Raw genomic sequence first — 13039 nt, 5'->3', positions numbered from 1 at the left:
GGACGATGCCAAGGCAGGAGCACGAGATAACATTCCCCCAACATCAGGGTGTCCCATGGTCCAACGGCGCTTGTGCTGCTGAAAACCCTCCCTGCCCGACGCCGGAGGCTCTTGACCGAATGCAGAGAAATCGGTTTATTGGCTCCCGCACACGCTGTGCTGCTCCTCTGCGTCCTGCCCTCCGCGCCCGGCAAAGCCCCGCAGCCTGGCTGCTCCCCACCAGGGTGCCAGCCCCGGCCGTCCCGTCCCGCTCGGTGCATTTTAAGGGGCTGGCAAAAGCAAAAAAAAAAAAAAAAAGAAAAAAACAAAGGCAAAAATAGGCGCCGAGGTGGGAGATAACCCGTTATCGTCAGTGCTCACGGGGTGGGATCGCTGCCGGGCAGTGGCCGCCGGCGTCACCATGCTGCTGCGGGCGCATCCTGCCCTTCCCGACAGGCAAAGGCGGCAGCGCCGGTGCTGACCCCGTCCTCCCCTCCCTCCTGCGGGCAGGATTCGGTCCCGGCTCTGCAGGCGGCATCAGGCCTTCCAGTCCCTGCGGGGGGAGCGGTGGGACGAGGGTCCCCCCCAGCCGGGCACCACCTGCAAAAGAGCGTGCCCTCAGCATGGCGGGCGGCCCCAGCCCAGACCCCCACCAGTGCTGAGTTGGCGGGGGGGCACAGTGACTTCGAATGGTGTCAGTGAGGGTGGAGAAGCCCCAGGGCTCGCAGGCGCAGCCCAACCCTCCCAAAAACCTTTGGATTATACCCAAACCCCCGCCCAGCTCCCAGAGCCCGCAGGCTGGCACTGGGGGTTTCCCACCCAGGCTCCGCACCCCAACTCCGCTCCCCGACTCGGTGCCGCTTAATACTAATTTTTCCACGCAAAAAAAATAGGTAAACGGCAATTCCCAGCGGCACTGTGGATGGCTGGTGAGGGACTCACCCGTCCCCAGCCCAGAAACCAAGCCCCCGTCCCCAAAAAGGCAGCGTCGCACCCACCCGGGCGTCCTCCGCCTCCACCAGCAGCTCCTGCTCCGACTCCTGCAGCTCCTCGGCCGGGTCGTAGCTGTACATGGGCAGCAGCCGGTGCCGCAGGCGGTCAAACCTGGCAGGGGGAGGGCGGCTGAGCGGTCACCGGTCCCAGGCGCCCCCCCTCCAAACCCCACATCCCCCCGCCACGCTCACCTCCGCTTCTTCTGGATGTACATCACCTGCGAGGAGAGCAGGGGAAGGCGTCAACGAGGGGGTTTCGGATGGTGTTTCGCCCCCCGACCTCCCCACCCAACCACTCACCGCGGCCAGGAGGGCGCCGAGGAGGGTGAGGAGGAGGAAGGGTCCCAGGACGTAGCCCACCAGCGAGTCGCCCGCCGCCCCCGGCGCCGTGGGGGCCGTGGCGTTGCTCATGGCCCAGCGCCGGCTCCTCTCTGCATGGGGACGCGAGTGTCCGGCCCCGCCGGACGGGGACGTCTGCGAACCCACAACCCCCCCTGGGAATAATCCAACTTCCCGGTAATGACCCACCATCCCGGTAATAACCTACCACCCCAGGAATAACCCAACTAGCCAGGAATAACCTACCACCCTGCGAATAACCCGCGAATAACCCACCGACCCGGGAATAACCCCCCATCCTGGTAATAACCCAACTAGCCGGGAATAACCCACTGACCAGGGAATACTCGAACTACCCGGTAAGAACCCACCGCCCCACAAATAACCCAACTACCCGGGAATAACACACCATCCTGGGAATAACCCAACTACGCGGGAATAACACACCATCCTGGGAATAACCCACCGCCCTGGGAATAACCCGACTACCTGGGAATACTCAAACTACCCAGTAAGATCCAAATATCCCCACAAACATCCCAACTACATGGGAATAACCCACCAACCCGGTAGTAACCCATTGCCCCAGGAATAACCCACCGCCCCAGGAATAATCCACTGACCAGGGAATAACCCGCCGGCCAGGGAACACTCAAACCACCCAGTGAGAACCCACCGCCCCACACATCCCGGGAATAACCCACCAGCCCAGGAATACTCAAAGTACCTGGTGAGAACCCCCCGCCCTGGGAATAACCCAACTGCCTGGGAATAACACAACATCGTCCCGGGAATAACCCACCGCCCCAGGAACAACCCAACTACCCGGGTAACGACCCACCACCCCGGTAACAGAACCCACGGCCCCGGGAATAATTCCCCCAGGAATAACCACCCCGCCCCCCGGTACCGACCCCCGGGGCCGGGCAGGAACGGCGGGGGGAGCCCCCATCCCCGCAGCCCGGCCGGGGCGCTGCTCCTCGGGACACGGGCATCCCCGCACCGCCCGGGGAGCCCCACTCGGGGCCGCGGGCGGCCGGTTCGGGTTGGGGGGGGATCATCCCGCACACATTCCCCCCCCCCCGCCCCGGAAATTTGGGCTCGGGGGGACTCCGCCTCCGCGAGGAGCAGGACCGGGGGGGACCGGCGGCGCCCCCGCACCAGGCTCTGTCCCCCCGCTGCATCCCCCGCCCCGTGCCCCATTTCTCCTCCCCCCCCCGCAAACACCCCCATTGACCCCCTCTCGGACCCCCCGCCCCCGCCCCGCGCATTCCCGCGCGCGGCCCCGCCCCGCCCCACCTGCGCGCGCCGCGCAGCGCCCGCACCCGGAACCCGCGCGGCGGCGCGTGACGGGCGGGGCGGGGCTTCGGGGGGAGGGTCTTCGCGGGGGCGGGGCTTGGGGGCGGTGGCGGCGCGGGGCCGGCAGGGGGCAGCAGAGACCGGGCGGGGGGGGGGGGGGGGAGGTCGGGAGGAGGACGGGGAAAATGGGGGGGGGGGGAGAAAAAAGGGGAAAGGAAAGGGGAAAGAAAAATGGGAAAATGAAAAATAGGGGAAGGGGAAAAGGAAAAAAACGTGAAAAACAGGTAAAAAGAAAGGAAAGGACGCGGGGGGGGGCACAGGGAGGGGTGGAGGGAGGGGGTGGATGGACAGACAGCGGGATGGAGGGAGGGATGGGGGGACGGAGGGGCACGGCCAGACAGGGGGTGCACAACGGGATGTGGCTGGGCGAAGGGACAGAGGGAGGGAGGGACGGGTGGGTGGACGGACGGACAATGGATGGACGGATGGATGGATGGACGGATGGACAAACGGATGGATGGATGGACAGGCGGACAGATGAACAGATGGATGGATGGATGGATGGACGGGCAGATGGATGGGTGCACAGGGTGGGTTGGTGTGTCCTTGCACCATTAGTTGGGTGGACGGACGGACGGACGGATGGATGGTCGGATGGATGGATGGATGGATGGTCGGACAGAGGGATGGACGGACGGATGGACAGAGGGATGTGTGGACAGAGGGTGAGACGCCAGACCCGCGGGGTCCAGGGTCCCTGCGGGTGCAGGCACAGAGTCTGGCCGGGCAAGGCCGCCCGTGGCGGGGGCTGCCGTGGGTCCCCTCCCTGGCTCATGCTGCAGCTGATCCCCCTGGGGACCCAGACCCACAGGGACCCGGGAGCCCGGGCAGGGGCTGTCACGGCGGTGCCACCTGCGTTGGAGCCCGGGGTGGTGGCAGTGGCCCAGCGCTGATCCTGGCCTCGGGGCTAATCCGCTTTGCCCGCGCAGGGACCAGATGGCCCCACTAAGTGGGTCAGGCAGGAGTGGGGGACACTGGGGAGCAAGGAGCCCCGTTTTGCTTCCTGGTACCTAAAAGAATTAATAATCAAGTGAAATGAGGTAGAAGAGGGGAGCCTGGAGGTGGCAGAGCTGGGGACACACAGTCCCCAGTGCCCGGGCTGGTAGCGGGACGGGGCTCGGTGCCACCATGGAGCATCTTGTGCCGGTGAGGTGGCAGCGGTGGGGAAAAGCAGCTCCTGCTCTGCAGCCCCCGGGATGAACCTGCCCAGCAAGAGGCCAACCAGCGGCACAGCCGGGGTCTCCTCCTGCCCTCACCCCCTGCCAGCCCACGCCAGGCGATTTTCGCCTCCTGGTCCCTGTGCCAGCCCAGGGCCGGGGCTCAGGGACGCTGCTGATGCAGCAGGGCCGTGGGGACGCAGGAGCAGAGGTGCCCTCAGCCAGGCACGGTGTGGAGCAGGGGATGCCGGAGCTCCTCACAGAGGATGGCAAGGGATCAGGGGGTGCTTGTCCCCATGCAAGGGGTACTCCGCAGCCCACCAGCCGTGCTGAGAGCACCTGACGCTGCTGTCCCCACTGTTCCATTGTCCCCAGTGGTCCCACTGGCCCTGGCAGCCCTGCTGTCCCCAGCATCCTCACTGACCCTGCTGTCCCCAGTGGCCTCACGTGTCCCATTGTCCCTGCAGACCCTCCCTGGCCCATACCCCCTTCCCAAACCACAAACCCATTCCCACATGGAGCCGGGGAGCATCCCCTCCATCCCAGTGTCCGTCTTACCATGGGATCCGGGGCTTTGGGAGCAACGGGGGAGGCAGATCCTGGGGGTCAGCATCAGTGACAGGGGTCTGGGGGAGTCCCGCAGCCTGAGCAGGGCATCACCCCTGTGCGAGCAGCAGCAGCTCCTCCTGGCAGCCCATCCTTATCCTTTCCTTCATGCCCAAAGGGGCCAGGATCCGGCCAGCACCAATGGGGGAAACACACAGTGGCACTGGACCCCCCAGAGTCCCCCCATTGCTGGGGCAGGAGCCGGCCAAGGCGGCAGGAGCACATCCACGCCGCGTGGCTTCCCTCGCTGCTGCTGCCCATCCTCTCCCAGCCTGGCGCTGCCGTGCTGCAGCTAAAAATAAATCCAGCAATTTCTAGGAAAGTTCCTTGGAGAGAGCGAGAGAGCGAGCGGGAGCGTGCTGGGTCCCAGGGGAAGCAGTGGGCCCTGGGAGCAGACCAGGGGGGTCACCGAGCCCCCCTGCATGGCTGGAGGCAGCCCTCGGCACTTGCAGCATCCCCCAAATCCCAGGTGAATTCTTTTCCCCATTCACCGTTGCCCAGAGCATCTGGATGGGGAGACAGGAGCGGAGGCCGGGGCAGGGCAAGGGCTGCTCATCCCTAGGGAAATCTCTTACTGCCAGGGAGGGGGAAGAATGCCGGGGGGCTGACGGCAGCATCGTCACCAGTCCCAGGACATGGCACCTTTGTGACCAGGGTGGGAGGGGGGTCAGACAGGGGGGCAAATTTTTGGCAGGCAACGAGAGCTGGAATAGCGATACGGGGTATTGCTGCTCCAAACCCGCCTGTGAGAGACATCGGCCCCCTCCTCGCTGCTGCTCGGCCCCCAGCAGATAATTGGGGACAGCTTTGCTGAGCCACTAAGCTCCCATTTAAGCAGCTAAGCGCGAGTAGCTGGATCTCCAGCCAGCGCATCCCTCCGGCTGCTCACCCGGCCAGGAATACCGAGAGCCGGGGGGAAGCACTGACGCCCGTCCATGCTGGGGCACAACCTGCTCCGGTTCTGCCTCGCAGCACCCAAACACGTTCACTCTACCGTGAGCAGAGATTTTCACCCTTGGCTCGGCACCGTGACCGTGAGGATGCTGTGCACGAGCCGGCGCGTCTCCCCTCATTGCAGTAACGCGGTGCAGGAGGAGCCCGGTTGCATTCGCATCCCAAAGGGAATTTTCAAAGCAGGGTGGGGGTGAGAGATGGATCTCCAAACCAGGACATATTCGCTTTGCAGATAAACGTGAGAGCTCCCGCGGCTGGATTTACGGCCCTGCTGCTGTGCCATCGGGCTGCACGTCAGTGGATGTTGCCCAGAATTTAATTTCACATCCCCAAAGAAGGAGAAACCCCCACCCCGGCCGAGCCAGGGCCAGAGCAGAGCCCTGCGGGTCAGGTGAAGTCAGTTCACTCTTCCCGAGCCCCAAGGCAAATCTGCTGCACCGCAGCATCAGCAGAGCCCAGCCCCTGAGCTGGGGAGAAACGGGGGTGTTTGGGGTAAGGGACAGTCTCGAGGGGCCGCACTGGGCACCCGTGGGGACAGGAGCTGCCCCTGGCACACGGAGATCCCCCCGCAGCCAGGCACGGCCCATGGCAGAAGGACCACGCTCGCTGGAGCGTGTGGAGGTTGAGGAGGGGCTGAGCAGCCCCGTCCCACCAGCAGTGAGGACGGGGGACCTGCCGAAGGCTCTGCCGTGACCAGTCCTGTCCGATCCCCGAGTGCGCCCTGGCACCGGTCCTGCATCCCCCACAATGGCCTCTGAGCATCTCCCACCGCTCGCCTTTCCCAGGTGGTCAGGGAAGGCACCAAGGAAGGTTTGGGATACCCTGAGCCGGACCATGGGTTTTGGGAAAGTGGTCAGACTTCACCAGGCCATGCTTTAGTAGAGCATTTGTGCACACACATGCGTTTGGAGCACAAACACAGCGGGTATTTGTAAGAACGGGGTCTGAAGGAGCTCATGTTATTTTTCCTTGACCTACGCTGGCATCTCCAAAGACATCTGTCGCCCTTTCCAGCCCTCGCTGCTCCTGTCACCAGGGCAGCAGCCACCCGCAGCCACCCGCAACGCGCTCTGCTGAGGGCTGTCACCACCAGCTCACGGCGGGTGCCGGTGGCACCCAACCTCTCCCACACCGGGGGCTATTTCCACCTGAAGGTCCCTCGGTGAGGACTTTGTGAAATAATTGTGAGCATCTTCAGAGCCAGGATGGCTTCTGCTCGACGAGGCTCTTGGTCAGGACCAGAAACATCTGCAGGAGGCTATGCCATGCCTTAAAATTCACCCCGGTTTTATTGCCCGGTGCTCTCCCCACTCAAACAAGCCCATCTCAACATCAGGCTGGTGGTGACATCCCTCTGAATTTTCCTTTCCAGACTGTGAATGTACCTCAAGCCGCTTCAGGGAGGGCTTTCTCCTCTGGTGACGCTTTATTGCCCAGTCCCCAAGTTCAGGTAACAGCGCCGGGAAGAAGAGAGACCACGCAGCAAGCAGAGCCCTGTGTGAAATACTGGCGTGTTTATTGGTTGGCACTAGATTACAGCCTACACTCTTGTCAAACTTGCACCCATGAATTTGGTTTTTTTTTAAATCTTTTAAAGACAGAGATGACCTCCCTCCTCCCGCACACCTCAAATCGAGGAACCACGTTGAGAAAGGAACCAGGCTGCCGTACATCAGCACAGCCGCACACCGACCCAACATCTGGCTCAAAAACACCCCCCGGACTCATCGCAGAAGAGGGACGGGGGCGTTGTAATGACACCAGAGCTGAGCGTGGAGCGGACAGGGAGCCCTCCGGTCTTTTTGGGGAACACTACGGTTGAAAAGATCCAAATTACGTAGGTATATGCTATAGCTGCCAGCCTAGACTAAGCAGGAACAGGAGAGCACCTGCATTATTCACAGGTCGAGCCAAGATCTGACCTTCAACGGAAACCAAACGTTGTTTTCTACTAATGCATCTGACTTTAAACAAATGTGTCGTAAGTAAGAACAAGTCCAAGTCAGTAAGAAAGAGAAAAAGCATCAGCCGAAATGCTAGATTTCCAAATTGCCCTTGCAGTTGTAAAGTGGTTTTGCAAACCGTTTCAACTTAATGTATCATAAAAACCCCCACGTTAACTTTACCAGAAGATTAGAAACACAAAGCACTGGAGTGAGGAACAGAATTCTGCAGCCAGAAAAATAAACCAAAAGATTATGGGAATTACAAGTCCAAAACCACCTAGAATTCACGGAGAATTGAGTATTTAACTTACGATTCACTGAAAAATCACCAAAAGCCTTAGGCTTCTTTCAATTCTAATAAATTAGCCAGTTTGTTCTCTACACCAGTTTTTCCTCCTCCAAACTCTGACATTTCCATGCAAAAGCTGGGCGGCAGCAGCAGCACAAGAGACATCCCAACCAACACCAGCAGGTCGCACAGGAGCAGGGAACCCCGGGAGATCACTCATCGCGCTCCGCTGCCATCGTCCTCCCCAGGCCTGGACACTCAATCGACTCTGAAAAGTATCCGCAAGGTTTAAAGAAAACCCCGTTTTCCTTAGGGACTGCTCATGGCGGTGCTGCCAAGGAGGAGGGGTCGGTGCAGGTCAGTACCTGGCTGGGTATCAAAGTCTTCTCCTTGGTTGCGAGGTTGAGTTCGAACGTACCAGCTCAGACAGGACCAGAAGAGACGGCCAAAGCCCCGCGGCTCCGATCTTGGAGGTATCTCAGTGCGATAAGGAATGGAAAAGCCTAAGGCAGATGTGTTCATACCCACGGACACGCAGCTGGTGCCGATGGCAGGGCGATGCGCCCTGGTTCTGCATCCCATCACCAGGCACATGCTCTGCCGGGCTCCAGGATCCTGCTCTCCGGCTCGGGGCGGGCTGGGGGGGGGAGGGGGGAAAGCTGCCAGCGGGTCTCGGGTACAGAGAGTTCATGAAAAGACTGACCAGAAAATGCAAAGTGATCATTCCAGATCTTCTGATTTAATAAATAGAAAATAGGACATAACAGGACGTTCAGCAAACACTCTTGGACCTCCCAAGATTAAGATGAGGCAATTCTAGAGCCAATTTCTCAAGTATAACTTCAAAATGCTCACTTTCCCACAAAAAAAAAAAAAGAAAAAAAAAACAGAAAAATACCCCCTATCAACTAGCACCAAAAAGAGATTTTATAAATCTCCTAAATACGTCTTCAATCCAGTTAAGTGTTCTTTGTCACCCATCTACACCTCTCTCAATTATGTACAGAACTCATGACACTACACCCAGTAAAACACTACACGTATCTACACACCACCTTCCACCACTGACGCCGAGAGTCCTCTCTAGCCATATTAAATTCATTCTAACACGGAGAAAAGTGAGGAACATATACATATATCTGTATGTTACAGCCTCTAACGCCGAGACAGGGTGAGAGCAGACCAGGAGGAAGGTCACCTGCATCCCCGGGCTGTGCTGTAGCCACTAGATGATGCTGTCTTATTAAGCAGGGAGAAGAGAGCCAGGAGGGAAAACCCAGTCATTTAAAAGCAGGACTAGAGCAGGCGAGGAATTAACACAAAGTTATTGAGTATCTTTATAAGGTAAGAGCTCTTCATGCCAACGAGCGTCTGCAACAACTTCATTTCTTGGTGCAAGTTCAGCTAAAGAGACCAACAGATTTCGATCCTCTCCCAAGAACTGGCACCAACCGATGCTTCTACTCCAGGAAAGTTAAATATTCAATCCTATCTTTCATAAACTCCCAAATCACCCCCGTTTCCTTGCACAGGTACAACCATTGCATCCGGCTGTCTGAAAAGCACAAACATATCCATTTGGGATAAAACTAGGTTTCTGAGAACGAGCAAGAAAATCTGAAGTTGACAGAACTGGGAGAGGGAAACATTCGCTCTGTGCAGCTCCAACTATTTGGCTCTTTTGGAGCAACCAGCACGTTGCAAAATGGTGAACGCATTTTCTGCACGGAAAAGCTGAGGCAGAGGCCCAAAGCCCGGGCGAGATCTGGGAAGGGAACTGAGGATTCCTGACATTCCCTACCCACATTTTTAGCCACTGAATACTTTGTGTCTGCACAAGGGAAAAAGCAACACTAGCAGATTCCGATCCCTTTTAATTTTTCAGTTTATAGAGTTTGCTTTAAGGCACATTCAAGACCAGGCTGAATTAAACTGCCTTCTTGCTCCAGAGAAATCTGGGCCGTGCACACAACCTCCGTCTGCCGAGGAAAAAAGCTGATGTGAATGCTTAAATCGCAGCTCCCTTCCAGCCCCCAAAGCAGAGCTCTTACCTTCCTCCCCAGCAGCGAGCCCCGAGGCCACCAGCGGAGGAGATGCAGCAGGCTGGGTGGGTGGGTGCAGGAGCTCCAGAGCACAACCCCCCCCAGGTCGGGGCTCTGCTCCGTCCCCACCAGCACCACGCAGCGTTTTTATTTCGCAGCAGCCATTAGAGCACACACCTGCCTTGCGAAGCTGGAACCAAAGCAACCTAAGAAGGAGCCACATCCCCAGAATGTTAAGGAAAAGGAAACAAATCCCAGCGGATGCATTTTTAAAAGCCGCAGAGAGACACAGCAGGTGCATTCACCTGTCCGTGCACCTTCCTCCGGCAAAGCGAGGCGAGAGATGTTATCTGAGGAGAGCCCTGGCCGGGCGCCCTTCACCTGTACATCTAATAGTTTCTTGTAGTGTAACATACACAGAACTCAGTTAAATCACAGCAGGTTTACTATCAAGAACCAACGGCCACTCCCAGGCATTTCTTCCATCTTACTGTACTGAACATGAGCAAGGGATGGGGGGAAGAAATAGCCAGATTTTAACAAGCCAGATATACTTTTCCCATCCGATCCACGCAGCAGCTTAAAAAAACTCATTATGAAATGCCCCTCTGCTAAAGCCCATGTTTTTATCCCCTTCTATTTTAATTACAATTACTGGCTAATAAGAGTTTTTCAGTAATACCGGTCTACGACGTCAGCTGTGTTTAACAGCATTAAACACAAACGAGCGAGCTGACCGCCAGCCACTTCCAAATTATCTTTTTGCTAAAGGTGATGCAACTGCCCCACTTATTGAACAGCCTCACTCCAACACCCTCTTCTTGACAGATGCACCTCAAGATATTTCAGCTGTAAAACCACTCAGAGACTACATGCCTTGTTCCGAGAGTTCAAAATCGTGCACAAGGAATATTTACCCCATCCAGCGCCCACAGCACAGCGGCCGGTGAGAGACCTGCCATCACGTCCTGCACCCTCCCAGCTGTCACTGCCTCCGAAAGAGTCCTAAAGAGTTTTGACAGTTCAAAGTCCGACGCATTTTCAATTAGAAAAAAACCCGTCATTTTTAGTTTGCTAAACTCAAAGGAATGTTTTGCCAAATGATACACCTGGTGAGGCAAATGCCAAACCCGCAGAGGGAAACGCCGAGCACTGGTACTTCTAAGAAGTCACCGCGGTTGCGAGCAAGGGTTTGCCGAGCTCTGCCAGAGCAGCTCTGGCCAACCCTAAAAGAACACAAAACAGCTCGGCCAGTGCTGGTAAGAAGGAAAAACACTGTGCAAAGATAAAGGAGGCACAAACCTCCCCTGGCTTGGTAACAACACCGAGTTTCTCTATCACCAGTAAACTATTGTCTAGAATTAAACAATCCATCTCTGTGAAGGAACCAAAAGACATCTTTGTGAAGCAACCAAAAGTACTCTTAACAGCACTGAATGCCCAAATTTCAGGGAGAACAGGAAAAAAACCTCTTCTTTCACTCTTCTCTAGGCATCTCCCAGGAACAGGCGTCACCTCCCCGGCCCGGCAGTGTCCCATCACACCCTCTCATAGCCAGGCACCAACACCAGCACGCACAGCTGCGCGGCACAGCTATTACACACTGCGGGAAAGCGTCACTGAATAGAAAACGATACGTATTACTTTAACTGAAAAAAGGTTCTTCCTTTTGAAACGTGCCTTTTGAAAAGCCTCAGCATGGGCAAAGTCAAATTTGAAACCCAAAACACCATCTTAGAGTAACCACTTCAAGCCAAAGGTGCCACTTGTTTTCTACCACACACGACTTCTAAGCTGACATGATCCAATGCATCAAAACCCCCCTTCCACCATACCAAAACCTCATTTGAGAGAGACTTCCTAGAGCTCGATACGTTCGATTTCAGCTCCACTAAGTTTAATTACACCTGGCACTCCCCTGCAGAGGGATGGCCACCTGCCTCTTGAGCTTTACGCATCAGTTAAGATCCTCAGAAAGGTACGGGATCTGACAAACCCTGCTGGAAGAATCAAGCAGCAGTAGCTGGAGACACTGGTACCCCGGGGTGTCTTCCTTTTCCTCTTCCTCCCATGCCAGGGCCAACAAACGCCAGTATACCCGCTACCCGGCCATCAGCTCAAACCACCAACTAACACTTTCCTGCCACAGCCGTAATCCAAGCTGGTCTGTCAAACGTTTCCAGTGACGGAGATCCAGACTTTTAAGTATTTTGAGGTTTAAAAGATGATCACACTAAGCGTGTCTAAGTGCTGGATGCACTGCTTTTCTCCCATTAGGGTCTCAAATATGTTTTAAAACTCCAGATGGCAGGATGCAACTCCGCTCTACGAGGATTTCTAGTTTTGACAATACCAGAGGAAGTGAATCAATGCTGAAGAGCGGGAACCGCTCAGAGAACCTCCCTGCGCTGAGCAGCAGGTTTCCCTCTTCCTCTTACTTCATCGCTCAACTTGTGACCCTGAGGTGACCCTTAGGTGCATAGAGAAATCCAGTGTTCAAGTGTTTCAAGGGCCAACAATTTTACCCCTCTTCCTCGCTGCAGGCAGACTTGCTTCTTGATGTATCAAGAGTGATGTGTCCTTGTATATACCATGAATTCACGTATGAAAAGCAGCAAGGGAACACGTAACCTTATCAGCGAAATTACTCTACCCCTAAGAAGTTGCAGAGGACACTGGAAGTTTGTCATGAGACCCCTGGGCTCAGAGGTGTGCCAAAAGGTAATTAATGGTAGCTCCTCTGAGTTGGAGGCTGTGTATCATCAACACGCCTGGTGTTTATCCCAAATTGAGTTTCAGAGAACAAAGACAAGCATCTGAAACCTGCAACTTGAGGGTGACTCGATGGATTTGCTGCAGACTTGCAAGGATGTCTAACGAAGCATCACTATTCCTCTGTTTTACTTACAGACAGGCCAGTGCCAAGTACGATGGAAGCTATGTTGAAAGCCAAACTAAGAACGTTATTCTTCAATGGGAAGCTGAGACACATTGTAATGTTCGATGGGAAGGGTCAGGCTAGACACTACACCGTTTGAGGTAAGAATGCCACTATCTCCAACACAAGCTCGATATAGCACCAGTTTTAGCAACGCTGGGAGCCTGAGTCTAATCCTACAGGGTTTTTAGCAGTTGGTCAGGACAGCCCCACGCAGCGCCATCATCCAGGCACTAGTCTGTACTGCCAAACCCAGAGCACATGCCGTTCTTACAACAACTCGTGTCATTAATAAAGGTAGTTTGATTGTCGGTCCCAAACCAATTTAACATCGTTTTTGGAGAAAATCGCTTAAACTGCCAGGGCACACGGCTGTATCCGTTACTGGAGAAGAACCTCAGATGCTGAGGAAGACGGGAATTCGTGTGGTGCAGGGAG

The 13039-nt window shown here is 56.2% G+C and overlaps 1 protein-coding gene across 8 annotated transcripts; it reads right to left on the bottom strand.

The window, feature by feature from the left end:
* Nucleotides 1-120: 120 nt before the first annotated feature.
* On the bottom strand, nucleotides 121-4706 carry SMIM29 (small integral membrane protein 29). Of its 8 annotated transcripts, none has more exons than XM_074564489.1 (5): nucleotides 4385-4706; nucleotides 1272-1402; nucleotides 1164-1189; nucleotides 978-1083; nucleotides 121-579 (listed from the first exon to the last, which is right to left on the bottom strand). In XM_074564489.1, exons 1-5 carry the CDS (start codon nucleotides 4437-4439, stop codon nucleotides 517-519), a joined length of 381 nt encoding a protein of 126 aa, XP_074420590.1. In that variant the 5' UTR covers nucleotides 4440-4706; the 3' UTR covers nucleotides 121-516. The 8 variants fall into 8 exon arrangements, with proteins under 8 accessions (XP_074420590.1, XP_074420588.1, XP_074420591.1 ...); XM_074564487.1 differs by having other exon boundaries at nucleotides 1272-1465; nucleotides 4385-4701; XM_074564490.1 differs by having other exon boundaries at nucleotides 1272-1445; nucleotides 4385-4700.
* Between the last annotated feature and the right edge of the window lie 8333 nt (nucleotides 4707-13039).

Source organism: Larus michahellis, chromosome 21 (assembly GCF_964199755.1).
Source record: "Larus michahellis chromosome 21, bLarMic1.1, whole genome shotgun sequence".
Taxonomy (NCBI): domain Eukaryota; kingdom Metazoa; phylum Chordata; class Aves; order Charadriiformes; family Laridae; genus Larus; species Larus michahellis.
This window is presented reverse-complemented; position numbering and strand designations above follow the sequence as displayed.

What these genes read in the sequence shown, in the direction of transcription:
- SMIM29 (XM_074564487.1), bottom strand. Translation starts at nt 4,439, where the DNA reads ATGCTGACCCCCAGGATCTGCCTCCCCCGTTGCTCCCAAAGCCCCGGA. An exon ending in TCGGCGCCCTCCTGGCCGCG is followed by an intron (nt 1,190 to 1,271) that starts GTGAGTGGTTGG and finishes CTCTCCTCGCAG; the next exon opens with GTGATGTACATCCAGAAGAA. An exon ending in TACATCCAGAAGAAGCGGAG is followed by an intron (nt 1,084 to 1,163) that starts GTGAGCGTGGCG and finishes TCCCCCTGCCAG; the next exon opens with GTTTGACCGCCTGCGGCACC.